The sequence below is a fragment of the Fusarium tjaetaba genome, assembly GCF_013396195.1.
Source record: "Fusarium tjaetaba strain NRRL 66243 chromosome Unknown NRRL66243_c0000040, whole genome shotgun sequence".
Classification (NCBI taxonomy): Eukaryota; Fungi; Ascomycota; class Sordariomycetes; order Hypocreales; family Nectriaceae; genus Fusarium; species Fusarium tjaetaba.
Window position 1 is genome coordinate 62093 of NW_023501236.1, and position 26069 is coordinate 88161.

General features: G+C 48.9%; 12 protein-coding genes across 12 annotated transcripts; 7 read left to right on the forward strand and 5 right to left on the reverse strand.

Annotated features, from left to right (window-relative positions):
* Positions 1-371: 371 nt before the first annotated feature.
* Positions 372-1846, forward strand: FTJAE_2186 (soluble quino glucose sorbosone dehydrogenase; the record flags this gene model as incomplete). Its single annotated transcript, XM_037348354.1, has 4 exons — positions 372-659; positions 729-1124; positions 1191-1558; positions 1615-1846. 4 exons carry the CDS (start codon positions 372-374, stop codon positions 1844-1846), a joined length of 1284 nt encoding a protein of 427 aa, XP_037210690.1.
* A 123-nt stretch (positions 1847-1969) lies between these two features.
* FTJAE_2187 (uncharacterized protein) lies at positions 1970-3209 on the reverse strand (the record flags this gene model as incomplete). Its single annotated transcript, XM_037348355.1, has 2 exons — positions 1970-2613; positions 2675-3209. 2 exons carry the CDS (start codon positions 3207-3209, stop codon positions 1970-1972), a joined length of 1179 nt encoding a protein of 392 aa, XP_037210691.1.
* Positions 3210-3534: 325 nt separating this feature from the next.
* On the forward strand, positions 3535-5881 carry FTJAE_2188 (uncharacterized protein; the record flags this gene model as incomplete). Its single annotated transcript, XM_037348356.1, has 4 exons — positions 3535-3591; positions 3650-4066; positions 4120-5755; positions 5808-5881. 4 exons carry the CDS (start codon positions 3535-3537, stop codon positions 5879-5881), a joined length of 2184 nt encoding a protein of 727 aa, XP_037210692.1.
* Positions 5882-6190: 309 nt separating this feature from the next.
* FTJAE_2189 (feruloyl esterase C) lies at positions 6191-7074 on the reverse strand (the record flags this gene model as incomplete). The annotated part of the gene is made up of 2 exons (XM_037348357.1): positions 6191-6561; positions 6615-7074. The coding sequence occupies 2 exons, from the start codon at positions 7072-7074 to the stop codon at positions 6191-6193; spliced, it is 831 nt and encodes a 276-aa protein (XP_037210693.1).
* Positions 7075-9066: 1992 nt separating this feature from the next.
* On the forward strand, positions 9067-9942 carry FTJAE_2190 (murein transglycosylase; the record flags this gene model as incomplete). The annotated part of the gene is made up of 4 exons (XM_037348359.1): positions 9067-9482; positions 9541-9761; positions 9813-9840; positions 9891-9942. 4 exons carry the CDS (start codon positions 9067-9069, stop codon positions 9940-9942), a joined length of 717 nt encoding a protein of 238 aa, XP_037210694.1.
* Positions 9943-10429: 487 nt separating this feature from the next.
* Positions 10430-11580, reverse strand: FTJAE_2191 (uncharacterized protein; the record flags this gene model as incomplete). The annotated part of the gene is made up of 2 exons (XM_037348360.1): positions 10430-11286; positions 11334-11580. 2 exons carry the CDS (start codon positions 11578-11580, stop codon positions 10430-10432), a joined length of 1104 nt encoding a protein of 367 aa, XP_037210695.1.
* A 368-nt stretch (positions 11581-11948) lies between these two features.
* On the reverse strand, positions 11949-14154 carry FTJAE_2192 (uncharacterized protein; the record flags this gene model as incomplete). The annotated part of the gene is made up of 11 exons (XM_037348361.1): positions 11949-12247; positions 12300-12555; positions 12633-12715; positions 12764-12821; positions 12878-13172; positions 13310-13470; positions 13522-13592; positions 13658-13832; positions 13900-13970; positions 14027-14076; positions 14138-14154. 11 exons carry the CDS (start codon positions 14152-14154, stop codon positions 11949-11951), a joined length of 1536 nt encoding a protein of 511 aa, XP_037210696.1.
* A 1344-nt stretch (positions 14155-15498) lies between these two features.
* On the forward strand, positions 15499-17028 carry FTJAE_2193 (lignostilbene dioxygenase family; the record flags this gene model as incomplete). The annotated part of the gene is made up of 1 exon (XM_037348362.1): positions 15499-17028. One exon carries the CDS (start codon positions 15499-15501, stop codon positions 17026-17028), a length of 1530 nt encoding a protein of 509 aa, XP_037210697.1.
* Positions 17029-17367: 339 nt separating this feature from the next.
* On the forward strand, positions 17368-19702 carry FTJAE_2194 (uncharacterized protein; the record flags this gene model as incomplete). The annotated part of the gene is made up of 3 exons (XM_037348363.1): positions 17368-17726; positions 17780-19355; positions 19481-19702. The coding sequence occupies 3 exons, from the start codon at positions 17368-17370 to the stop codon at positions 19700-19702; spliced, it is 2157 nt and encodes a 718-aa protein (XP_037210698.1).
* A 135-nt stretch (positions 19703-19837) lies between these two features.
* On the reverse strand, positions 19838-21111 carry FTJAE_2195 (uncharacterized protein; the record flags this gene model as incomplete). The annotated part of the gene is made up of 7 exons (XM_037348364.1): positions 19838-19880; positions 19954-20192; positions 20262-20276; positions 20331-20575; positions 20626-20810; positions 21016-21034; positions 21096-21111. The coding sequence occupies 7 exons, from the start codon at positions 21109-21111 to the stop codon at positions 19838-19840; spliced, it is 762 nt and encodes a 253-aa protein (XP_037210699.1).
* A 404-nt stretch (positions 21112-21515) lies between these two features.
* FTJAE_2196 (serine threonine kinase) lies at positions 21516-21926 on the forward strand (the record flags this gene model as incomplete). The annotated part of the gene is made up of 2 exons (XM_037348365.1): positions 21516-21698; positions 21750-21926. The coding sequence occupies 2 exons, from the start codon at positions 21516-21518 to the stop codon at positions 21924-21926; spliced, it is 360 nt and encodes a 119-aa protein (XP_037210700.1).
* A 191-nt stretch (positions 21927-22117) lies between these two features.
* Positions 22118-25882, forward strand: FTJAE_2197 (serine threonine kinase; the record flags this gene model as incomplete). The annotated part of the gene is made up of 4 exons (XM_037348366.1): positions 22118-23232; positions 23300-23426; positions 23488-25717; positions 25821-25882. The coding sequence occupies 4 exons, from the start codon at positions 22118-22120 to the stop codon at positions 25880-25882; spliced, it is 3534 nt and encodes a 1177-aa protein (XP_037210701.1).
* Between the last annotated feature and the right edge of the window lie 187 nt (positions 25883-26069).

Consider the following 26069-nt stretch of genomic DNA (forward strand, 5'->3'; position numbering starts at 1 on the left):
TAAGCTTATATCGTATGCCGCTTGCTTCCCTTTCACTATCGCCCGAGTGGAGAATCCTCAGGGGACGGCTGGGAGGGAGGTCTTGGCAGTATCTGGACGATGTCACGTCCTGCAAGGATAGGGTACGGGAAACAGTCTTGAATTGAGTAGGGACTTTTTTTTTCTCTCGCCCCGTCTCGGTCTCTGAAGAATGGGATGATGTCACTCATGGATTTGTTGCCGTGACTGGCAAGGGACACCGGAATGCTAATGTCGATGCTTAAGGCAGTGATTGACCCCCATTCATATATATTTATCAGCTAGTCGCCCTCCTCCGACAAAACAACGCACTTTTCTTTTTGTGACACAGAACAGCCTCTCAAAGTACCACAATGACACGTCTAGCGCAGCTACTCCTGGCAGCCGGTGCCACTCTTGTCGGCCTCACCTCTGCACAATGCAGCCTCACCCCCACGGCCAACATCGCTACCGCTGATGGCGTCGAGTTCAAGCTCCTGCGCACCGGTCTACAACGCCCTCGACACCTCGTTGTTGATACTGAGGGCAATCTTTTGATCGCCGAGGCTGGCAGCAAGGGCGTGAGGAGGGTTGTTCTCGATGATGGTGAAGACCTAGATGTCTGCATCGACTCTGACAAGGCCTTGATCTCGAACGCCAATGTATGTTCCTCCAATGCTGCACGTTCTTCAGCGGCGAGTATATCATAGTAACATGACTTTGCAACATAGCTGAACCACGGCATTGCTTTGACCGCCGATGGTAAAACCATTCTCGTATCTACTCCCAGCGAGGTGTATGCCTACGACTACGATGCCTCCAAGGGCACCGTCGGGTCTCGTCGAACCGTCATCACGGGTATGAGTGCCACTTCGACTCATTCTACTCGTACCCTCACGATCCCTCTCGCCGGCAATCCTAACCTGTTACTCGTGGCTGGCGGATCTGATGGTAATTTGGATGTCGAGACTGTGAATAAAGATGTTGTGCGCAGTCAGGTGAGAGTCTTCAAGATTGACGAGCTGTTGGCGTCGGATGCTCCTCTGGTGTATGGTGAGGCGGAGGTACTTGGCTGGGGTCTTCGAAACAGTGTCGGCTGGGCAGAGGACCCTTCTACGGGCAATATCGTGAGTAAATCTTTACAGCCATGACGTTTGGTTCAGTGGTAGCTTGTTGACTAACTCGATTGGCAGTGGTCCGTTGAGAACTCAGTCGATAATCTTTACCGAGGCGATGTCGATGTCCATAACACCAATCCCGGTGAGGAACTCAACTTCCACGGCCTTCCCAACGACACCTCCAGCGCTCAGTACGGTGCCAACTACGGATACCCCGGATGCTTCTCCATCTACGACACCTCCAACGTTAAGGACTACCCTGGTGGAGCAGTGGTTGGCAAGCAGTTTGCTGGTACACCGGACGGTGAGACAGATCTGGGATTCACAGATGAGGAGTGTCAGGAGAAGCAAGCCCCAAGGATTACATTTGGATCTCATCTCGCCCCATTGGACATCAAGTTCCTTGATGGGAGCGCGGCATACATCGCATTCCACGGAAGCTGGTCAGTGCCCTTAGATGTGCTTACCTGTTGCATGAGTGTTTGCTAACTGATTCCAGGAACCGCAACCCTGGTGATGGTTACCGTCTTAGCAAGGTGGACTTTGCCAATGGCGAACCGGTGCCGGAATCTGACGACCCTAAAGCTGAGGTACCGCTGATGTGGAACACCGATAACACCAAGTGCCCTTCCGGTTGCTTCAGACCGGCGGGCCTGGCATTCGACAAGAACGGAAGGCTATTCTTGACCAGTGACTCTACGGGAGAGCTGTATGTTCTCACTGGTATATAAAGGTTTGTATTACTCGAAGATATTTAGTAGATGAGCTATAATTGGGTGGATTCAATTTATTCTTGCTATTATATGCTGGCTATGCCTCAATGTCGCGATAAAGGAAACTATCTATCTGTGAACTTAAACATCAACCGCAAACACCGAGCCATCGCTGTTACCACTATACGTATAACCACATTTTCCATTACCAACAACGAATCCAGCACCAGTATCGGCGCCCTTTTTAGACATGAAGTAGTTGGGATGGTTGCTCTGTGACTTGCACGTCGATCCAGCATGGTACAAAAGAAAGCAGTTGCGGTTAGCAGCACGGAAGCTCCAGGTCTCGCAGCCAGTGAATTGCATGCAAGAGACACAGCACTCTTCAGCGCTGCTGGCACCATTCGCAACAATCTGGAAATCAGATGGGATACCAGGGCCGTTGTTGAGAACGTTGGTGGCGTAGTAGCCTGTGCTTGCGCTATTAAAGTCGGGGCCAAACATGTTGGCTTCTTTGCAGGCTGCGTACTGGGTGGGACCGGAGATGACCTTTGTTTTGGTGGGGGTGGCAGACTTTGTTGTTGTCTTCCACTTGGTGGAGTAGGTGGTGACCTTCATGGAAGTGGTGAAGGACTTGGTGACAGATACATCTTTGGGAATGAGAGTTGTAGTGGTAGAGATTGTCTTGACAATAGTGGTTGTCTGCATACTATTGACTGTCTTGGTAAATGGAGTGCCAGTTTTCTGGACAACCTTTGTGTTGGCATTTGGAAGGAGTTTGGTGCCTGTACAAAGATGTCAATCAAATGATCGCAGAGATGCGGACGAACGATGGACAGAACTTACACTGGACCTTTGAAGGGAATTTGAAAGCCTTTATTCCAGGCTTGATTATCGCTCGGGCATGAGGCTTCTGGAACAGCCTATGACGCTTTTGCGCATCCAAAGATCTCGAGTTTACAGTGTCCGAGATGAACTTGAACCCGGCAGTAGTTGGAATCTGAGTAGTAGACGTTGAAGTCCTTGTGCCCGTCTTTGTGCTGGTTCTAGTAGATGTAGATGTCACCACAACAGTGGCCACCTTAAACAGCGTGGTGGTAGTGCTGAAAGTGTCGGTACCGCCTTTTCCTGTGACTGTGAAGGTCTTTGTAGAGAACACTGTGATTGTTGACCATTGATTGGCTTTCTTGACCACTGTTGGAATTATAGTGGTTGTTGTTGTGGGGACTACACTGTCTGTCTTGGTGACCGTGACAGTCTGGACATCTGCGGCTGATTCCTTGCCGAGTTTCGTCTGGCAGGTCACATCATCGTCGTCCGCCGCGAAGACGGATGGTGAGAGAAGGGGGAGAAGGAGTGCGTAGAGGAGAGTGGTCTTCATGGTGGATGGGGAAGATGTGATGATTGGGGAAAGGAGAGGTATTGGTATGCTCTTCAATAGATAGAGAAATTACCTAGCACCAGTCATTATATACAGGAAGCTTATCTGGAAATTGAGCGTGCAGTGCTCGTAATTTCCATATATATGAATGCGGTTTTCGCCACTCCCTAAAACGCAGTCTGGGAATCCAGAATATTAAAACTCACAACCTTACACAGTTACAGCGATCTGCAAACGGCCATGCCCCTTTTCCGAAGAACGGAGCAAAATATTATAGACAAAAGTATGCCAGCGCAAAGTTTCCCGAGAAGAAGTGTCGGCCGCTATGGCGTTGTCCAGACCGGCAGCCCCCAAGCCTCGGAATGTGAACATGGGAAAGGTGGTCTTTCTTCCATACCTCATGTAGCTCGATTTTCCCCATGTCTTAAAAACGTGGTCAGCCACGTTTTGAGCTTGGATCGAAACGAATGAGGAAGCGCGACAACGCCATCTTCTCTCAAGCCAACTTTACCTTTCGATACCCCGTCATTCCTCTTGACCACTCCGTCTTTATCTCGAGTGTGTCTTATACCAAGGGTGCATTGAGCGGTGTGATATCGAATTCCGCGGCCTATAATTATGCCAAGGGGCAGTGGAAGGGCGCTGGGAAGATCATCTTCATCACCTCTGTGGATGGGTGCGGCGAAGATCATGCCAATGACTTGTTTCTCTCTCAATCCATCACGTTCAACGATACCACCAAAGCATTCACTGCTAAGGGCTCCACCACTGAATATGGAGATGTATATGAGAGCTTCAAGCTCGACTTCGGCAAAATCGGAACACTAAATGTCCGGTGGGCGATCGATAAGAGAGCCGTGAGTTGCAATCATCGCTGCCAACTGTTCGAGTTTGAACTGACTTGATATAGATGTTTGAGCCACATAAGCTTGAAAAGCGCGTGAGCAAGACTTGGTCCTACGAATGGTCTCAATATCGCAATAACGAAGAGCTTCTTGGGACAGATGAAGACGCGCCATGGCCAAATGCGGCGAAGCTCATTGCATGGGGCTCAGAAGGCGGGGAAGAGGATGATTCATATAAAAAGGGCGAAGTCGCCGACCCAAATGGCCATCATAAACGTTGGGATAACGCCACGCTTCCAGAGCGCGACTTGTCCTACGGTCTGATCCTTTATTGCGTCGAGTGTGGATTTGGCGGCAAGGCTTCACTTACCGGAACCATTGAAGCCAGCCTTATCCACGGTATAACGAAAGCTCAGATCCAGTTCAACGCTCAGTTTAAAGCTGGACTCAACCTTGGACTCGAGGCTTTCGTCACGTATGAGAAGGAATGGACATATCCTGTCGCCGAATTCTCTCCCTGGAACTTTGGCATCCCGCTTCTATGCACTGTTGGACCTTATATCGGTCTCGATGTTCAAGCTGGGATAACTATTGAAGCAACTGGCACCCTACTTATCGGAGCTTCAGTTGAGTGGGAGAACATTGACATTTTGATTGACCTGCTAGACTCTAGCAATAGTCACTCCAATGGTCTGACACCAGTGCTTACGCATAGAACTGAAGCTACTGGTGAGCTCAAGATGGAGGCGTCCCTGGGTCTCCCTGCTAGTGTTGGCGTCAAGCTCAATGTCTTGAAAGGATTATGGGCAGCCAAAGGAGGAGTTGTCGATACGCCATCAGTTGTACTGGAAGGGAGCTTCGAGGTCAGCGCAACAGTCACTGACGACGGCGAGATTGTCACTGATGTTGATGGCGATTGCTACGGAATCGCTTGGAACATCCATTTCGAAAACACCCTCGAGGCATTTATCACGCTGGGTGACGACACAAACGAGTTTCCTCTCATTGATCCCATGGAGAGTGATCCCATCGCTGAAGGCTGCATTGGCTACGTCAATGACGGAACTGGTGATGATGGATCTGATGATGAGGGCGGCATGTCTGGAACTGGAATGGACTGCGGTGGTAGCGGCCTATTCGCTGATTGTAATGGGTCACAGCCGGCGCCTGTGTCTGACCCAACATCCAAGAAGAAGACTGGCAAGAAGACCGACACCAAGTCCACTAAGCAGAAGGGCACGGCACAGAGTAAATCCAGCAGCAGTGATAAGAAGGCTAGCTCGAATAAGAAGCCCAAGACATCAACTACCAGCAAGAAACCTACCAGCACCAAGACTAAGAAGCCAACCAAGACATCAAGTGTTATAACTGCTACTACCAAGAACACCAAAGCTACCCAGGCTGCTGCTAAGAAAGTCAGCGCGGCCAAATCATCCGCGACGTCCAAGAAGGCTGCTGCAGCATGTACTCCCTCAGCTGTCGCCAACTCCAAGGCACCTCCACGTTCCGTTTGCAAGAGGAATGTGGTAAAGGCTCGTGTCCCCTCCAAGTCCATCATTGGCACAGCCTCTTCTGTCAAGAGCGTGAACACTTGCGCCGAAACTTGCTTGAAGAGTAAGCAGTGTTTGAGCTTTGGATATGGGGACGATAAGACGTGTCAGCTCTATGGGAAAAACCTCAAGAGTCTTGGTGTCACATCCGGTAAAGGAAAGCAGGCCTCGGTGTTTTATGATAGGAAATGCTACGCGTTTAGTGAATGTTCAAACTAGCATGGTAGACTTTGAGGATGGACTGAGGGGAACAGGCAGCAAGCCTCAAATTGCATAATTTCTTTTCTCGCTGAGCACAATTCTTCACATTACTTATACATGTTCTTACATCTTACAATCACGCTTCTTCATGCTGTGCGAGTATATACTGTTATGTATTGTCATCCGAGTCCACCGAGGTGTTTAACTATGTACAGTGAAGGATGTGCCGGATCCCTCGGTAGGACTAGACCATTTGTATATAATAATACTTCCACCAGGTTGCAATGTACAAGGAATGTAAAATCTCCCTCCCCATGTCTCAACTACAAACCTAGAGATAGCCAAAGCATTGGCTGTCCTTGGAGTCTGCGAACTCTCAGGTTATTTAACAGCGGAGCTTAGCGCTAGTGCCAGCAGCGGCGTTGAAGAAGCTCCAGGTCTCACCAGGGGCGAACTTCTGGCCGTTGGCAGTAGGGTCACCGACGTGGCCACCACCGTGTCCGATCCAGGTAACGGGCTTGCGGCTGCAAGTGTAAGAGGTCTTGACGTAGTTCTGGGCACCGGGAGCGGGATCGTTGACGGTCTTCTGCTGGCAGCCGTTGGTTCCGATCCACTTGTCGCGGAGCTGCCGGCCCTGCTGGATGCTGAGAACGTTGTCGGCGGATCCGTGGATGTGAAGGTAAGAGACGGGAGTGTTTCCACCGTTGCAGCCGGAGAGGAGAGCACCAGAGATGACGGCGACAGCAGCGAAGTCGTCTATGAAGAGTTAGTATATATAGGGCTAGTAGGGTGTGAAGGTGATGACGTACTGGGTCGAGAGCAGGCGACGCTGTGGCTCATGGCACCACCGTAGCTGAAGCCGGTAGCGAAAACTTGCTTCTCATCGATGCAGAGGTTCTGCTTGGCAAAAGCAAGCATCTGATCAGTAAAGGTGATATCCTCGCCACCCTGGTTAGCCCAGCCAGCGTTGAGACCGTTGGGAGCAATGAAGATGGTAGAGTCGCCAGCCAAGTTGCGAAGACCGTAGTAGCCGCCCTGGACGACGTTGCCCATGTTGCCGCTGAGCCAGTGGTAGCCGAAGACCAGGCGGTGGGGCTTGTTGTTCTGGTAGTTGTTGGGCAGCTGGAGGGTGTACTCGCGGTTCTTGCCGTTGACCTGCATGGTCTTGACGCCGCTGGAGGGAGGCTGCTTGCCACAGCCAGCTGAGGCAGCGTCGCCGAGCCCAGCTGAGGCGAAGAGGGCGAGGGTGAGGGTGAGAAGAGACTTCATTGTGAATGAAAGGACCGAGCCTGTTCTTGGAGATTCCTGGTGCAGAAGAAGAAGAAGAAGAGAAGGGAGTTGGTTCTGTCTAGCAGATCCTTGTGTGATGAAGAAGAAGAATTAAATCTCTTGGAGGTGAAGAATTGAAGATTATTATATACTGCTTCTCGTATCACTAGACGTTGCCCTGATTTTCCAGCTGCCGAAGCTTCACCCGTGCCAGCCCTGAAGACTCCTCACCAGGGGTTTCCCAAAGGAGCCATGCTGCACAGATCATTGTCATGCGTGTTCCAAACAAGTTCACCCGGTAGTCAATCCATTTCTCTAAACAGCCGACAATGTCCATCAATGGTCGAATGAGGGATCCGGAGTCTGTGGGTCCGAGGGCTACATCCCCTGTCACACTGAGACTTGCATGGGGATGTTTCGAAACAGCAATAGTTTCATTATTAGCCGGTAGATCATTTTCCATCAATTGCTGAGGAGGTCTGTTTCTTGGACGCTGGCACTGAAATTTCGCCTGCAATCTTTGCCAAACAAGCGTAAAATTAGAGGCATTACCTTAAATTCTTCCAGGAAAACTTGACGTCGCAAACTGCGTACCGTTTGGGTGATTACCCCGAGCTGAATGCTCTCTTGGGCTTATCGATAAGCTGCCTCACTTTCGGAGGAGTTTTTCCTGATGGGGCGAGGCTACAACGGGAGAATTGTTAAAGACGGCGTGATGCCTATAGCATACTTGAAATGTATAACACGATCATGTATTTGCCAATCAAGGTAACAGTGTTTTTCCGGAGCTCGTGTTATGAGTCTATGCGCGCCTGTAGGAATTGAGTCTTTGAATGCATTGACAACAACGATCTACATACCAGATGCAAGTAAGTGCGGAGGTGAAATAAACTGCTACGTTAACATTTGACCAATTTAACCGTTTCTTGGCAAAGAATTGGTAACAGCTGATAAACCGAGTCTAGGGTGATTTCGACAGTGTCTACAAGAGAAGCAGTCCTCTGGAATATATAAGTTAATTCTTGCTCCCGGGTAGAGCACGCAATCCCCCACATCCCGTGGCTTTGACGATAAGCCTTATCGTCATCCCAACTATCTTATCAGCCATCATACAAGGAACAGCAGAATAGACTTTGACCTGGCATAAATGGGCCGATTGTGAAGTTGGGTTGACGTCCAAATACAGGATGATTGACGTTTTTCCCGGCCCGTTGGACCGTTTCCCAAACCTGTTCCTGAAGCTACTCGCTCGCTTCCCCACACTCTGAGCTTGTCCCATTCCAGAACGGAGTCTAACCTCCGTTTGGTAGACCTCGTGATAGGCCGACTAGGGAGTTGACCACCAAGTCTGGCAGGAGTTCCATATATAAGCCAGGGGGGCTTGTTTTCCATGGCATCTCTCTCACGGGAAAACTTCCATGAACGAGCTGGAACGAGCATGTTAGTTTATCCGGAGCTCCGGATGCAACCCCCGATTTCACCAAGGATTGCCGAGATTAGTGGAGAACGCTCAAGGAACCACGGCGATGACAAATGGAGTACTAACCTGCGTTTGTTTCAGAGTGAGAGTGGCAGGGGTTCACCTCACTTCGGTGTCTTTCGGTTCCAGCGTAGATAGCAGAGCTATGGCCAAGATGGTGGGAGTTCCGTCGGCTCATGTTTAAAAAGCTCCGTTAGTCTGCAAGAAAGTGAGCCTTGCACTTTGGAAAAGGACCGACTGTGTTCTTTGAATGTACGACAGCTTCATCGTAACTGGCCATTACTGTGAGTTGAGATGAATGAGCTCCAGATCGAGGCCTTGATATGTTCACGGAGAAACTTCCGTGATTCAATTCGGTCTAGCATGTAAAGAAATTCTCTATTGGGAGATGAGTATAAAGGAAGGCATAAGATGTCGAGAATATAGCCCTTCATCAGAGGTTCAAATCAAATCAATAGTAACTCATTGTCTATCTTCTAAAAACAAACACTCTATCTCATACAAAACTCACAATGAAGGGCTCTCTTGTCTTCCTCGCGGGGCTTTTCGCCCCCCTCGCCCTCGCTCAGTCTCTTTGCGACCAATACTCCTACTACGCCAACGGCGGCTACGAGTTCAACAACAACCGCTGGGGTCAGAGTTCCGGCTCTGGATCTCAGTGCACTTACATCGACTGGTCCAACAGCAATGGCGCCGGATGGCACGTTGACTGGACGTGGTCCGGCGGCCAGGACAACGTCAAGGCGTACCCCAACTCTGCTCTCCAGATTGGCACCAAGCGCATCGTCAGCTCCATCAGCAACATGCAGTCTGCAGCTGCTTGGTCCTACAGCGGCACCAACGTTCGCGCCAATGTTGCCTACGATCTCTTCACGGCTGCTGACCCCAACCATGTCACCTACAGTGGTGACTATGAGCTCATGATCTGGTGAGTGCCCCTGACTAACATCGGATATTGGAGAATTGACTAATACGCTTTGGGGTAGGCTCGCCCGATATGGTAACGTTCAGCCCATTGGATCTAAGCAGACCACCGTCACCATTGAGGGCCGCAGCTGGGAACTCTGGGTGGGCATGAACGGAAGCATGAAGGTCTTCAGCTTCGTCGCCGCTAGCCCTGTCAACAACTTCAACTCTGATGTCAAGCAATTTTTCAACTACCTTGCCAACAGCCAGAACTACCCCGCCAGCAAGCAGTATCTCCTCAGTATGTATCTCTACTCTATTACTTACCCATTCACTAACACTGTAACTACAGCCTTCCAATTCGGTACTGAGCCTTTCACGTAAGTCAGCTTTGCCTCGTCTTGGCGGACACATACTAACCAGGCAATAGTGGAAGCAATGCCAAGCTCACTGTCACCAACTTCAACGCTCACGTCAATTAAACAAAATTACGGGATCAATCATCTCGGGTGGGAGGGAAAAACTAAGGACTTTTATACTTCTATGTTACATATTTTCTTTTTACATATCACACTCAATAGCAGGTTATCGTAACTACTTTGAACTATTTACTGTGTATTGGACGGTAACATCTATGGTTACTGTATGAAAAGACCAGCGGCGAAGGCCGAGGTAGATACCGCCTCAATATTCGGACGAGACAATGAGTCGTTAGACTTCTGCGTATGTTTTAGACACAGTGGTAATGACGCCTTCAGTCTCCTCATGACATTCTCGCGGTTGGACTTTACTCTCATATTGGAAACAGTGACATAGCTTTTTCCCCAAGAAACTTCACTCATTAAATAGATTGACGCTTACTTATCACTCCAGCTCACAGAAGGAAGCTCCGCCATTGGTGGACCGCTTTCTGTCACACCTGACACTATCAACAATCCATGTAAACCGCTTGAGGACTGTCAGAACATCTCATTCAGGAACAGGGTCGTGTAGCATAGTGAGCTTACCGTTAGCGTAAAGTGAATACGAATCAGCGTTGTAAAGACAAGACAGAGGATCCAAAGCAGTAGAGTTCTCATAACCATAAGCATAATCCTGAGTTGAAACTTCCTGCTCATACACGGCTCGCGCATGCGTCATCTCGTGGATCGTCGTAGTGGCGTGGTCCTGCTTGTGGCACTTTTGCGGTAGAGGGGGCAGCGTATCGTAGAAGAGCGGACACATGGTGACATAGCCGTTAACCCAGGTAGTGTAAGCAATCAAAGGACCGTCGCTCTCACAGTATCCAAACTCATCGCTGCAAGAGACTCGTGTGTTGCCACTGTCTGAAGTAGAGCACTCTTCAGCGACGGCAAGGAGTCGGCCTGTGACATGTTCGCGTGTCTCGGTCTCGTTTGACTTGAAGTACTCCACGAACCTCGCGGAGTGAACGTCAGATGCATCCTTCGCTGCGGCCCGGGCAAGCGATTCACAGTTTTTTATACCGTTAGCAGTGAGTTCAAGCTTCTCAGCGGTGCAAGAGTCCTCCTGGAGGATAGTACGCTTCGATGCTTTTTGCTTGACCTTGGCTGACGAGGCTTCGGTAATCTTCATCGAGAGAGCCTCGGACCTGAAGGAAACGGGGACCGGCTTGCTAGATTCCTCTATGGCAGCAGGGAGACTACCTTCGGCATATACAGAGTATGTACCAGACTTCAAGTCGTACATGGTGGACAAGTCAACAATTCGAAAGGTGGAGGACCCAGCTTTGAGTCTCTGAAAGTGGTTGGTCTTGAGTCCATCGTAGTAGAGGCTCAGCTCAATGCCCATGAAAGGCACCTCATTTCCTGCATTATGTTAGCAACTTGGCCTCTGGGCTCAGAGGACAACGTACCATTATCATCCTTCAGTGACAGTTTTTTGACAGGCCGCTCATCAAGAATGGTACCAACCTTGAGTAGACTCAGATCAGTAGGACTGTCGTTCTTGATAGAGACGTTGACCTGGGCCGATTGCCCCGATACAGGCTCCAAAGACACGGTCAAAGCGTTGGCGTTTCGCGCATGTCTGTGGTGGGGCAAATGCGCCTGAACGCCAGAGGCAAGATAGGCCACAGAAGCCAATGTCAGATAGAAGCGCATCTTGAAGTTGAATGAAGAGAGGAATGATTGTGTACACTCCAATTCAGCTGATTGTGCTTTAATACGTCCAAGGCAGATGGCAACGCTCGAGCCCCTTATACGGTGAGCTTTCCCAGAACAGAAATGAACTCCTTGCCAAGAGTCGTGATACGAGGTCGAACCCTGTCAATATGGTTACATTCTAAGCGCGAGTCATGGCATACATCTATTAATATTCTACACGACGAAACTAAACAGTCATCGTATTATAGACATGTTCAAAATATAGTCATGTTGGTGTAGCTGAAGTAACCTAAAGATGAAGACTAACTGAGAAATTACTTATGCCAACCAATCTTGTTCATTGACATCTCCATAGCCTCGCCATCTTAACCCAGACTCTCCCTGTGCATCTTTGAAAGAGCAGTGGTGCTGAGCCAACGGCGGAACCATTTCCCGAAAATCAGGAAGACAAAGACGAACAAATTATTGATAGTGAGTGCGCCACAAAAGATGCCTGCAAACATCTTAATATAGCCATGTGCCTGGACCCAGTCGATCACTTTGTAACCAAAGGCAAAAGAAATAGACATTTTGCCAATGTTCATCGCAATCAGCATCTCAGGCATATTGGCCTCGTAAGAGTCCATAGCGTATGCGAGAGTGTAAGTGAGATAGAAGAAAGCTCCTGTACACGTCTTGTTAGTGCTTGCGCCCGAAAGCGGTTGCATCACACATACCAAACTGGAACATGCCCACAGCAAATACCATTGCGAACCAATGCATGTGATTTCCTGCACCATATCCATATAGAATAAGTGCTGCTGGGGCGATAAAAAAGACAACCACCAGACACCAAAGGCGGTACTCGGCTTCGTGAATGTTGTTGTTCCTGCGGGTAAGCCAAGCAGAGACTCGATCCGGGACGGTACTAAAGGGTCCTGCTGCTAACAAATAGCCAATGAATGCCGATATTGCCACGAGGCCGGTATTCTCCTGTTGTCATATTTAGTATCAGCCCATTCATCTGAGGGGCCGCAGGAACAAAGAGTTCAGACTGAAGGGTATCTTACAATTGGCCAGTTGTATGGAGGAGCGGCAACAATGGTTGGGAAAGTGGAAGTGAAGGCGAGACCAGCAAGCCCAATGACCATCCCTATACCAAGTCAGCTAAATGAGTCTTTGTTTCTGAGGAAGTACTTACCATAGGTAGCGCAGACCCAGAACACCTGGGGTACAATGAAGTAAGTAAAGGATCGGATCTGGAGGTACCCTGTCAGTACTTGATCTATGGCAGTTCTTGTTGAATGGGTCCTACCATCATCATGAACACCGGGCTATTGGGGTCCGTCTTTCCGAAGATCTTGCACTGCTCCAAGTAGGTCTTTCTTGGTGGAATTGTAACAGACTCCTCAAGCCTGGATTCCATACACTCAGAGGTTGCTTGGGGTTCGTCTTTGACGGAATCGGCGTCAATTGGTCGCTGACTGGACGGTGAAGGAGGTTGCCGTGCCTCAAGATACATTGTTTCCTCGAAGAACGCCAGGGTGAGCAGGAAGAGAACACATCCGAGAGCAAATTCTATCCAGAAGAACAGGTTGTACGACAATCCACTAGATAACATGTAGCTAGCGGCGGTAGCACTGAGAGATCCGGTTACAAGCGCAACTTTTGACCCGACATGTTAGCCGTGGTGGCTTCGGAGATGAAGACGAATAGCTAAAAGGGTTAAGAGTACTGACAGGTATACCAGCCCAGGGCCTTTCCTCGTTCGTGGAAAAAGAATACATCAGCCACGGCTTGCGCTGGTAATGCTTCGCAAACTGATGAGCCGAAACCGTGAACCATTCGGAAGCCCATGAGGACATTGTATGACTTGGACAGAGCACAGCCCAGAAGGCCAGCGCAGAACTATCTCATATATCAGGTAAAGTATTCTCGGTTGGAAGGCAGGGAACTCACGAGAATGATCGAGAGCAGCATCGTGGGTCTGCGGCCGATTTTCTGGTACATGGGGACGAAAATGAGGGAACCTGCTCAGAAAAAGACCAAAGTCCTGACATTAGCATGGCTACCGACTCGAATGGATTGCTCTTACCCAAGCCGAAGAGAAGATTTGGATTATTCACCAGCTGCGATGTCTGACTGGGTGTTTTACCAAACTGCTGAGCAAGGAGGTTGACGTAGACGCTTGGGCCGATCAAAGCACCGTTTGCTAGAAAGGAGTACGCTGAGACGAGGAACAGGATCGTGTATTTCTTTCTTGGGGTCCACTAACGGGCAAAGGTCATTATTCTGAGTATACATCGTCGTTGTAATTTGACAAGAGATGATACATACGTTGAGCGGATCGTTCGGGTCGGCGGACGGAGTCGGTGTCAAGGAAAGACCGTATGCAATTTGAGTGTCATCTGCACATTCCTTAGCTTTAGCTTGTACATGATGAGTTCTGAAGATCGGTTCATACCTGTGACTGTCATGTCAATGGTGCCAGGCACCTTTGGCTCTTCAATGCCGCTGAGTTGTATTAGAGCCTGAACTTGCTTCCAGAACTTGATACTAGGGTTGGGTGTTGGACATGCCTTGGGTTCTCATGTTGGCGCATTTTGCGTTCACTTCTTGCTTTGATGGCAGCACAGCTTGATTCAAGAAAATGAATTGGGATGGATGATGATTCTGATCAGATTCTATTCATGAAGCGGCTCCTATATAGGTAAAGAGATGTCGGGTCTCTTGCTTGTGAATGCTCCCTTCTGTTGCAAAAGGGGAGGCAACGCCACTAACGCTCTAGCCTCCCAATAGCTGGTAATAAGCGAGAGATCTGGGGAAATGGGGTTTCAGTAATTAATGTCGGATAATTGGATGTTCCCCGCGATATTGAGACGACTAAGCTTCGACGACGACTATTGGGGTTAAAATGGATCTGCTGCCGAGGGCGCGACGCCTGACATGGTATAGCTCCCGAGGCAGATTTTCCTTTTCGAGATATCAATCATCAGCAACGAGGATGCAATCACAACAAATCGATCGGAAAGCGGAAATCGCATATCGGAAATTTGAGAAGAACGCGGGGAGAGAACTCAAATAGACGTGTCTTGTAAGTTTGTAAATAGTTGTTATTGCATTGTAGTGTATCAGAGCATGAAGATACATGGTTGACAACACTGCATCGAGCTGGGCTTATTATAGAGTATATACTTTACAGTTCATTGTAACTTCATATCAGGGTCCAGGATCTCAATGATAGTTATCTTTATAAGGTACTATAAGCACTGTATCATCCTCCTGTTTGATTTCAGAGGTCCGAAGTAGCCTTGCCAAATGCCGGTAAATACAAGTGTCTGCATAACGGCCTCTAGCAGCAGACTAGCCCATCCTTAAACAGCCCGGCACTCACCAAGATTCCGGAAGGCGGAAGATTCGAATTTGAGTTCAAGGTTTTCCGAGATGTCAGATGTTCTTCCGGCCGGATGCACCAGAGTCCAGACCATGTCTCAAGACTCAATGCCCTCCCCACGGGGAACCCCGCTCAAAACACACTTCTCCATGGCTCATCCTTCAATTTATAATCAAATGCTGGCATGTGATGTGGGATAAAGCATAGCATGGTCTCAGCAGCGTAGCTTTACCCCATAATCTTAATTCCACATATGCAGAGCCGGGCCAATAATGAACTTTGATTACCATTCTGGGGAAACCTGTGGACACATTCGTCAGTCTTTTACATGCACTCGAGACTGCAGCGGAGACTTGGTCGGTAACTCGGTACGGTACTTGCGCAGCTTAACTTGACAAGAATTAGTCGTACGAGTAGTCTCCACGCCTTTCGATTATATATGGATCACCGCCGTCAACATTTAGTTTCTCCAATCCTGACAAGCCATTTCCATTGCTTTTAAATATCTCTTCAACCTCTTCAACCTCTTCAACGTATCAAACATGACACAAGGCACAGAGAAAAACGACGGAGATGCCTTTTTCGGCCTGCCGTCAGCGTGGAGGCAGGCCTTCATGTTCTCCCAACTTGGCGTCACAGGCCGATTTGAGAGTGAAATAGCTGATTTGGTGGTCTATGGAGAAATACCAAAGGAGCTTAACGGCACCTTCTACCGCATGATGGTCGATCCTCTGTACCCTCTGATGCCCAATAATCCCGCCATCGAGGGCGACGGCAACATCTGTGCGCTGCGCATTCAAGATGGCCGCGTCGATATGAAGAACAAGTATATCGAAACGGAGCGCCTCAAGTTAGAAAAGCAGGCAAAGAAGAGACTTTTTGGTCTCTACCGAAACCCCTTTACGCACCATCCCTGCGTACGCGCAGCCATCGACTCTACAGCAAACACAAATGTCATCTACTGGGCTGGGCGACTTCTTACCCTTAAAGAAGTGGCTCAGCCATATGAGATTCACCCTGATACACTCCAAACCCTCGGATTTGACCCCCTCGGATTTCCGGGTAAAACATTTTCTGCTCACCCAAAGGTCGACCCATTTACCAATGAGCTGGTCTGCTTCGGCTATGAAGCAAAGGGCTTGGCCACAAAGGATATTGTCATCTACTCGATTGATCAAAGTGGCAAGGTCAAAGACGAGCAGTGGATTGAAGCGCCTTGGTGCTCGTTTATCCATGACTGCTCCATCACAGCCAATTACATAATTCTCGTCCTGTGGCCATTTGAAGCCGACTTGGACAGAATTGAGTCTGGCGGTCAGCATTGGCTTTTCAGCTACGATCGCCCTGCGACGTTCATTGTCGTCCCAAGAAGGCCCGACAATCTACCAGCGGGCTGGAGCAAGGGCGAGTCGCGGGTCTATCACTGGGAAAACTCTGTTGCCATTCACACCGCTGGGTCTTGGGAAGACGAGGATGGGAAGCTTTACTTTGAAAGCTCTCGTGTCTTCTATAATACCCTTCCCTGGTTTGAACCCCCAGGAGAGCCTGACATGAGAGATCTGAAAGCCGACTACGTTCGCTGGGAGATTGACATCAACCAACCGACCGGGACCAAGGTAAAAGATCCTGAAATCATCCTAGATATTCCAAGCGAGTTTGCGCGTATGGATGAAAGATTTCTCACGCGCACGTACGACCGCATGTTCGTACCAGTCTTGCTACCCCATCGACCTAATACTGCACCGCCTGTTGTGCCGCTATGCCTCAATGGTTATGTCATGCTTGAGAAAGGGAGCAACCGACGTACCTTCTTCGATCCAGGACCGTATGCTGCCGTCGAAGAACCAATCTTTGTGCCTCGTTCTGAGAGTGCTACAGAGGGAGATGGTTGGGTGTTGGCCATGGTTCAGAGAACGGACGTCAACCGTAGTGACCTGATTGTGTTGGATTCGAGACACTTTGAGAAACCTGTCGCCGTTATCCAATTGCCATTCCGTACCAAGAACCAGATTCATGGTAACTGGGTTGATAACAAAGAGCGCAATGATCAAGTGCTACCATTAGTTGGATAGGATATATGTATTGCAAGATATGATCTATGGAAATGTTATTACAAAGTAGTTGCCCAATAAGAGATGTCAGACTTTTTCTACCTTATGTCATACTTGAGTTGAATGATATCGGCTTATGTGGCTTACGGAAGCAACAATCTTCCGTGCCGTTTAGTCCTAGGAGAATGTTGGGCATAAATCAGGCTGTTTGGCACGAGGGAGACTAAGTTCTAATGCAAACCATATGAATAAATATCGAGTTGTAATAAAGATTGCAACTGGTCAATCCTCACCAGCTATTGCACAAAATACACTAAGAACAAATGTCATTCAATATCAACTCAAACGCGAATCTCAACAATGGCTCTTTTAAATACCTATCAGCAGACCATTGGCGACAAGCTGACTGAATACCGACCTCTCAGGACACAGAGATATGCCACTGTAAATGTGCTAATAATCACATGGAAGGAACATGACCTTGGCTTCGACTTTGATAGGGAAGTTACAGAAGTCAAGGACATGTTTAGCCAGACTTTCAACTATGCCATTTGGCCGTTCAGAATACCATCTCAGGATCCGGAACTTTCCCTCAATGTGTGTGTCGCTCAGTTCATCAAGAATTTTGGCGGAGTAGACGATCTCCTCATCATCTTCTACAGTGGGCACGGTGGAGGAGAGAGCAACACACAGGCGAGAAGTCCTTGTACTTGGGCAGCGTAGGTAATCGATTGCATTCAACAAACACTAGCTGACCGTGTATATATCGCAGAAAGATATGTGGCGGTCCAACGCTCGATTGGTCCAACATCCAGCCCCAACTCTTTCTCTCTCTGGGCGACGTTGTCATTATTCTCGACTGTTGCTATGCTGGGCAAGCTGCGCGACCTCACACCTCTCATAAGATTGAGTTCTTGGCCGCCACCGACAAGGATAACTGGACACCGACGGGAATGAAGAAATGGCCGTCATTCACCAACGTTCTAATGCGAGAGATGAAGCTGGCAATGTCGAGCGAAGGGCTTGTAACACTTGCCGCCCTCCAGAGTCGCATGGTGATAGCGGAAGCTGGGTTGAAGCGACAACCGTTCCTGGTCTCTCTAAGTGGAGATGCTTCAGAGGGCCCAATCAAGTTGACAAGACTGACTAATGGTGACAAGGCCTCAGAGCTTGTCCCTCAAACCGTCTCGCAATCCATCAACTCCGTGTATCTTCGGCTATGTCTCTTCGATCCTCTTGATGGGTCAGTGCTGCCGAGCCTACTTCGCTGGCTTACCCGAGACTCACCAGCATCCGTCGAAGATATACAGCTTATTGACCGTGTTACCTCCCAGGCACAAGACATAAGCAGGATGGGAACATATGTCTGTGAAGCGGCGTATGAACAGGAGAGAACCGAAGCCTTGCCATTCCTCTCCCAAGAAGGTCGGACTGAAGCTCAGAGGCTACTCGCTGAGCTCAAGCTTGCTGTTTTCGCCTCAGGAGACGCACTTTCGGTAAGGCATGGAACATCTCATGCTGCTCTGGAAGGACTTAGGGCAGCTTCTTCCAATCTACTAGACTTTCTGGGAGACTCACTTGCGACGATGGACAGCGACACGCTAAGTAATTTGGATGACACCGGTTCTACTGCTCTTGAAGACATCCGGAGAAAAATTGCCATGCGCCTTACTCTGCTTGACGACGAAAAAGTCCTGGGTAATCCCACTCGCGTGAGCTTTAGCGGCACAGCGATCCCAAAGCAGCGGATAAGACACGGGAAACACGCCGGTCGTGATGTGTTGGTCGAGTATATCTACTACCTCGATGAAGACCCCGATGCCTTTGGGCGTATTTCATATCAAATCAAGCGCATTATAGCGCTTCTCACCGAAGCTAAGAGCCCAGCATTCCGCTGCTTCGAGATCTCCGGCTTCACTCACGAAACGCTCTTTGGACCTCGCTTTGGACTCGTTCATCTTATCGCTGAGAGGTTCAAGAACCGAAGGTGGATACCTCTTGCAGAGGTAATTGGACAAGCCAAATACGTTCCTTTGGATCGCCGGATACGGCTGGCTGAAATCATCTGCGAAGCTATCCTACATCTACACTCGATTGGCTGGTATCACAAGAACATCAAGAGTGAGAATATCATTCTATTTGATCTACCAGAGGGCGATGGAAGCAGTTCTTCAGCTAATAACTGGGATTTCGAGAACCCGTTTCTGATTGGATTCGACTGCTCTCGTCCGGCAGATGCAGAAACACGAAATACAGTAGATTTCACGACGGAAAACAATATCTACAGACACCCGGACAGATGGGGGAGATCGGCACGGTTCGAAAAACATCATGACATATATGCACTGGTAAGCACATCAGAATGTTAATTCCTCAGCGCGACTCTGTCTAATCAATTTCCTTGATGGAACAGGGCATCCTCCTAGTAGAGATAGGCTCTTGGCTTAGAATCCCGAAATTGGACACGAAACAGAACAACTTTGCGCATATCAGTAACCCCGAAATGCTTCGCAACTTATTTCTCAAGGTTGCATCTTCTAAACTTGCGCATGCAGCAGGTACGCGGTATGCCGAAGCAGTTAAAGCCTGCATAGAGAATAGATCCTGGAAGACTCTCGAGGATTGGGAATCACAAAAGCTAGTGCGAGAAAGGGTTCTGTGTCCACTAAGGGAATGCGCTGCCGCAAGTGGTTAAAAACTTAAAATACAGTACATCCACCACAACTATAACTCTAGAGTCGTAATTGACTTCCAGGCCGCCATACTAGTCTATCAGAGACACCATTTTCAGGAATTCAGCCATACACGCCGATTGAAAGGACTGTCCCTTTTAGCGAGATTCTGCTAGGAATGCACCGAGGAGTGTGGCATATCTGGCAAGAAAATATCATGTTAGTGAGCAGTTGCTTCCACAGCAATGCAAAAGAAGTAACATGGTAGACTTACGTTATCAGAGCAACTAGAAAGTTGTGTTTTGTCAAGTCGACAGCAGCGAAGAGCATGATAGACGTCCCGAAAATGAAGAAGGCGAAGACTATAGATCTGGGGAGACTTCCTGAAGAAGCCTGGAGGATAATTGTGGGAAGAACCAACCACAGAGGAACAAACAGGGCCACAAAGGCTTTGATGACGCGATCAATAAGGATAGTGGAAAATAGGAAGATGTTGGGGTCCTGAGTCTTGGTCTATACGTATCATTAGTTCATGTTGGCAGTCTCGTAGGGCCTGAGGTCGATTAGCCCGGCACTGCTTACCTCACTAGTAGAGAACTGCTGTGATGTCAGCAATTCAGTTTCACTTCGTTAGTCTCTAAATAAACATACCAGTCTTCTAACACTGGGAAAGGTCCTCAATGCCAGTTCCGCTAGCGTCTCCAGTCCCGATCTGTCACTTCTCTGGGCCACTCCAAGAGCCACATAGTCTGTGTCGTTAGACATGTTAAGAAAGCATCCACTCTCGGACCGAACTAGAGGTTTATTTCCTAATACCCAGTTCTCTACATTCTGCCGTTGTGCTCTCTGTGGTTCGGGGAGCTGAAGCATGCTATTGTAGTCCTGGATGGCTTTGTCTGAGACCTGTTAGTACTCAAGTATGGCGGCAGGCTTGTTACAGACCGACCATAGACCTCTAATGTTGAGCGGATCTGCTGTAGGATGTCACGTCTGGTAGTGTTGGCATCTTGCCTGCGGCTGCAGAGTCCTAGCTGTACCCGGTCGACGTCATCACAGGCTTTCAGCCGATCCTCAAGCTCTGACAATTGATCTTGTAGGTCCAGAATGCTTCTCATATGCAAGAAGTCATATCTTTTAAGGATAGAGAAGTTTTTATCTAACGTCAAGAACCTGGCCAGGCGAGGGTAACCCTGGCGATAATCCTCTACTATTAGCCATGTCAGAATCTGCCCCGCAGGAGAAAAGAGTAAACATTGCGACATGCAAGCTTCTGGTTGCGCTGATAAGATAACAAGGGAAAGAGGGCTATATGTTACAGCAGGCAGAGCGGACTTACACATGATACTGCTCATCGTCTAACACAAAGGTCATACAGAATAAATTAATCTCAGAGCTTGGGGAAGTAGTGATATGTACTGATAAGTTCAAGCATGATGATGCCTACCATGGGTAAAAACACAGGATCGAAAGTCAGCTTGGGGTGTAAGAAATCACAGGGTGATAGAAGGCCTCAGACCTGCAAGATGCGGGTTGGAGCCTGGTCACAACTCAGCCCCCAGGCCTTGTGCAACCACACCATCAACGCCACCGTTGCCTTGTCTCAGACAATAGGCTACCATTGGTGTCCAGCAATGCACTTTGTCGCCCTGTTCTTCATGGCTGCGCCAAGGAGCGGGGTTACTGAGGGATTTTCCCGTTTGAGCTGGCTGTTGTGTCGCAATTAATGTTTTGTTTAAAGAACTCTTGATGCAATGGTGAAGATATATAGAGGAGCAACAGTCCGTACCTCTGGCCCTTTTGACAGAATAGCCTGCGGTGATAGTCCGAAGAATCATCATGACTGAAAACGCAGACAAGACAGCCATGCCTGAAACAGGCGGAGCGGCACGCCTCGCCACAGCCCCAATTCAAGATGCACCCAGCAAATCAGAGGAGAAGTCAAATGTGCAACAGGTCCAGGATGAAGACGAAGATGACGACAGAAAAGCCCATGTGGCTCGTTACAATAACAATGTTCCCGTAAGCGCTATGTATCACTAGCTACCTATCAGACGCTCACTTTTGCCCAAGTTTCCTTTCGAAATTGGAGAGACTGTCTGGATCGTACAGCCAGGCTACCGTGCACCACGAGGGGAGTTCCGCATTACAAAGGTCCATCCGGACGACTTGTTCGAGCTTGTTGATTGCGCAACCAACATTGTGCATCCAGATTTGGTGGAGGGCCAGTATTTGAGGCGTGATCTTTAAGTAGCGAATAAGAAGTCTCGATCATTGGTAAACCGAGCAGGATGGCGGGTGGCTTGGATGCCGGACTGACCAATGTACGTTGGTCCAACAAGCCACATGCCATGGATAACTACCTAGATAAGGAGTGCTTATGACCGTGTCTCGACCCAATGTCCTGCAATTATTTCTGGTCCGCTCTGTAATACCGCACAATGGCCCTCTCTTTCCGCACATCTCCAACTTCTGATCTCCCGAGTCATGAACAGCCAATCGACCAAGCAACAATATCTTCGACGGCACTGGACTTTGTATATGCTCTATCAACAGTTGATTTTGAGCTCTATACTTCTGCGCAACTGCATTTTGATGGTACTACTGTCAGGGTTGCTGGACGAGGCGGTTATGCCACTGTCGAGATAGGCACCATCAGGAGTTCCAAGAACCTCGTCGCGGTAAAACGGAGTCTGATGCAATGGGAGAACCATCAACCGACTCATCCTCAAGATTCGAAAAGGATCCTGGGCAAAGACTTTGAGCAGGTTGTTCAAGAGTTGCGCATTCTCGGACACAAGAAGGTCAGGAGCCATGACAATATAGTGAGCCTTGAGGGCTTCTGCCTGGACGAAATCAACGGGGTACCATCGCTAGCCCTTATCATAGAGTATTCACATCTCGGCACTTTACGTGAATTTCTAGTCCAGAACAATAGTGCCCTCTCTCCTGATGAACTGTTCAACCTTGCGTTGCAGGGTGCCCGTGGCTTGGATGCTCTTCATAAGCTGCTAGTCTGCCACGGTGATGTCAAAATCGATAATGCACTCGTATTCGAATCCTCGACGAAAAATAACGGCAAGAATGGCTGGGTGGTGAAGATCTCGGATTTTGGACAATCTATTATTGCATGCCGTGATGATCCTGCTGGGAGAGTGCCTTGTCGATCCGGGACACGTCTCCGGGAGGCTCCCGAGATCAGGCGAGGCCAGGCGTTGGAAGACCCTGGCTATGATATTCAGGCGGCCCTGAAAACAGATGTCTTCTCCTTTGGACTTTTCGTATGGGAGGTGATGAAGAATGGCCAGGGATACTTTGATTCCACGTGGACAGGGCTAAATGGAAGGCAATATAATGTCGATATGATGGAGGACTTTCTTGACAATTTGCCTGGCGATGCCCTTTTAACTTATGGGACCGAGTTTGCAAACAGCCTGAACCAACACCCCCTTTCCCAGAGGCTTCTGCGGGTATTTGAGGGTTCATTGAGGGACAAGCCGCAAACAAGGAGTACTATGAGCGAATTGGTGGAAGCGTTTGGGCTCTCGAGTGACAAGTGAGTGGCCACACTTCTATCCTTTGAGACACGATGCAACACTACTACGACGTACTGACAAGTGCAGATGTGAGGAAAAGAAAGTAACACCAGATTCACCTACAGATTTTGGGGCCATATTCGGCAAACTAGGCTTTGATGTGGATGACGAGTCCTCAATAGGAACATGGGGAACCAGCAAGTCGTTTTACGATGTAAGTGATGCGACTCCTAAGGAGATGTATGAAGCGACCGTGACTAAGATCCTCAAAATAGTTAGTTGACCAGGCAGATCTTTCTGGATACTACACTATGATATCCCAAGTACCCATGTTGCTGCAGCGGAAAATTCTTGTCGAGCTCAAAGGCATGGCAATATCTGATAGCACAGAAACTCATTCGTCAGGCCACTCCGCCATGACTGTCGCTGAGTGCTATACACTTGGTTTTGGAGGATCACACGACATTACTCAGGTTGTCCAGTGGCTGGGAACAGCAGCTTCGAAGGGCTTCAAGAAGGCTGGGCTCGTATATCACCGAGTTTGCGAGGCTGTTGACATTCAACCGCAAGACTTGAGCGGTGCCGACGAAGGAAAGGCCTTAGAGATGTCTCTGAAAGGCATCCCCACTGAGGACTACTTGTCGGAAAGAATCCTTCACCACAGCCGGACCGTTCTCGAAAATGCGCGACATAAGATCCTTGGCCATGACGCCAGATCGCTCCTTTCAATGGCAGATGGGATATTTCTCTCCACTTTTAGTGAGGCCAAAACGGATACTTTACTTCCACTGCATGCAGCTTCTTGGCTTGGGGAGGAGGCCCTTGTGTCGGAGCTATTGAAAAGCACTCCACCAGATGCACAGTCAGCATTGGGCTTCAACGCCGCGCACTTTGCATGTCTCGGAGGCCATCTTTCGGTTCTCAAGCTCTTGAGTAAGCACAACGTGCCTCTATCGACAGCTAGTCTCCAGCTGATAACGCCTCTACACTTGGCAATCTTCTTCCAGCCTAGTGACCTCGCGTCAGCTGTGAATCTTCTCCTTGAGCATGGTTGTTCCCTTGAAGTACGCACGCATACAGTCAAATGGGATGCTCACGACCTTTCGATTTATGGCACACCAATTCAATGGGCATTACAGACACGAAATAGGACCCTTGTGCGTATTTTATTGCCACTACAAGCGCAATCGCCTTATCCTGAGTGGCTGGATAACGCTATACAGGACTTTTACTGGGAGCTGTTGGAGGATCTTCTGCCTTATTTCCAAGGCCCAATGGATGATGTCGTTACATTGCAGCCCGCAACGAGGCCATTTACTCGGTACATTGCTCACGGTCGAGACTATGGCCAAGCCATCGAAAGGACTGTCCGGCTATGTCATGATAACGGGATTTTGGGCTTCACCTCGGACGGCCTATCTCAGCTCGATCTCACAATGACTTCTTCGCGTACATTAACCGACTTCTTGATGTTAAACTGTGCTTTGGATGTATGTTCGGCAGACTACATACGGTACAGAGGGCCTGAACCTTTTAGTGCCCCTTTAATCGTCTCTGCATTCGGGCGAACCAACCACCAGGAAGCTCTTCGCGACACTCTGTCCCGGCTGACCAAGTATTATACACTTGATGAGTTGGAAGATGGCCGCCTGGCCGATGACTATAATCTTCTTGGGGTGGCCGTTGCTCGTAACAATGTGACGGCGGCACGTATCTTACTCGAAAGAGGAGTGGATGTCAACAAACCATACGCGATTGGTGGTGTTTCCATCATGAACCCGATTCAAACTTGTCTTTTTGGGAGACCATTGCCCGAGATGCTGTCGCTGTTGGTCGAATATGGTGCCGACCTTCTGGCCAAATGCTCTATGACGAGTCTAACACCACTACAACTGCTCCTTATCGGTCCAGTTCAAGTGGGCGACATATTGAATATCCTAGCCAGCCATTCACAGCCTGATCAGGTTTATGTTGAGACTCTGTACAGGAGCTTTGCAAGGTTCTGTTACATGACCGTTAGATATGGCCTGCGGACCTCACCCAGTAGCCAGGAGTTGAAGAAGCCTCAGCTGCGGACACACTATTTGGAGCAATTCCGTCGGCTGCTGATGGACCCTAGATTCGTTTGCTTCATCGATGAACCCTTTCATCCGGATGGCTCTACAATGATCCAGCAAGCGGCAAGCATAGTGCACCATCCCGCCGTTCGGCTGCTGCTGGATGCAGGGGCCGATGCAAGTAGACCATTCATCCGCGGTAATAATTCGATACTTCCACTTCAGCTCGCAGTATTGAAAGGGAGACTACTACAGGAGGCGAAAATCGAGAGTCCTGACCCCTTACCAGGAACTGAATACATAAGTATGGATCTGGTCATGGAGGTTGCAACAGAGCTCCTGCAATGGCATCTGGCACGCAGCGACGGCCTATTTGATGGTATCAGCGAACTCCACATTGCATACTCTATGATGTATGCCGAAGGAATCAAGAAATATCTTGAGGCAGGTCAGAGTCTGGAGGCAAAGGGACATTGGCCCGGGATTGAGAATGCGGTAACGCCTAGAGAGCTCTGTCGTGATTCATTTTGGAACTATAAGTCGGGTTATAGCATTCAACTTTATCCACTTGTGGAAGAAGAAGGGCTTAGGCAGGAGTACAGAGATCTATTAGCCGGAATGCCGAGGGAAGCGGGACTGCTAGAGAATGCCTATCCAGGATATGCAGAATATATGCAGAATACCTAAAGCACTAAGTACTTAAGCAGGTTTTAGGTTTCACAACTACTGGATGGTCTATATAGCACTGTTTGAAATTTGTCCGGACGTGTTCCTGGGTAGTCAGATGCAGGGAATGATGT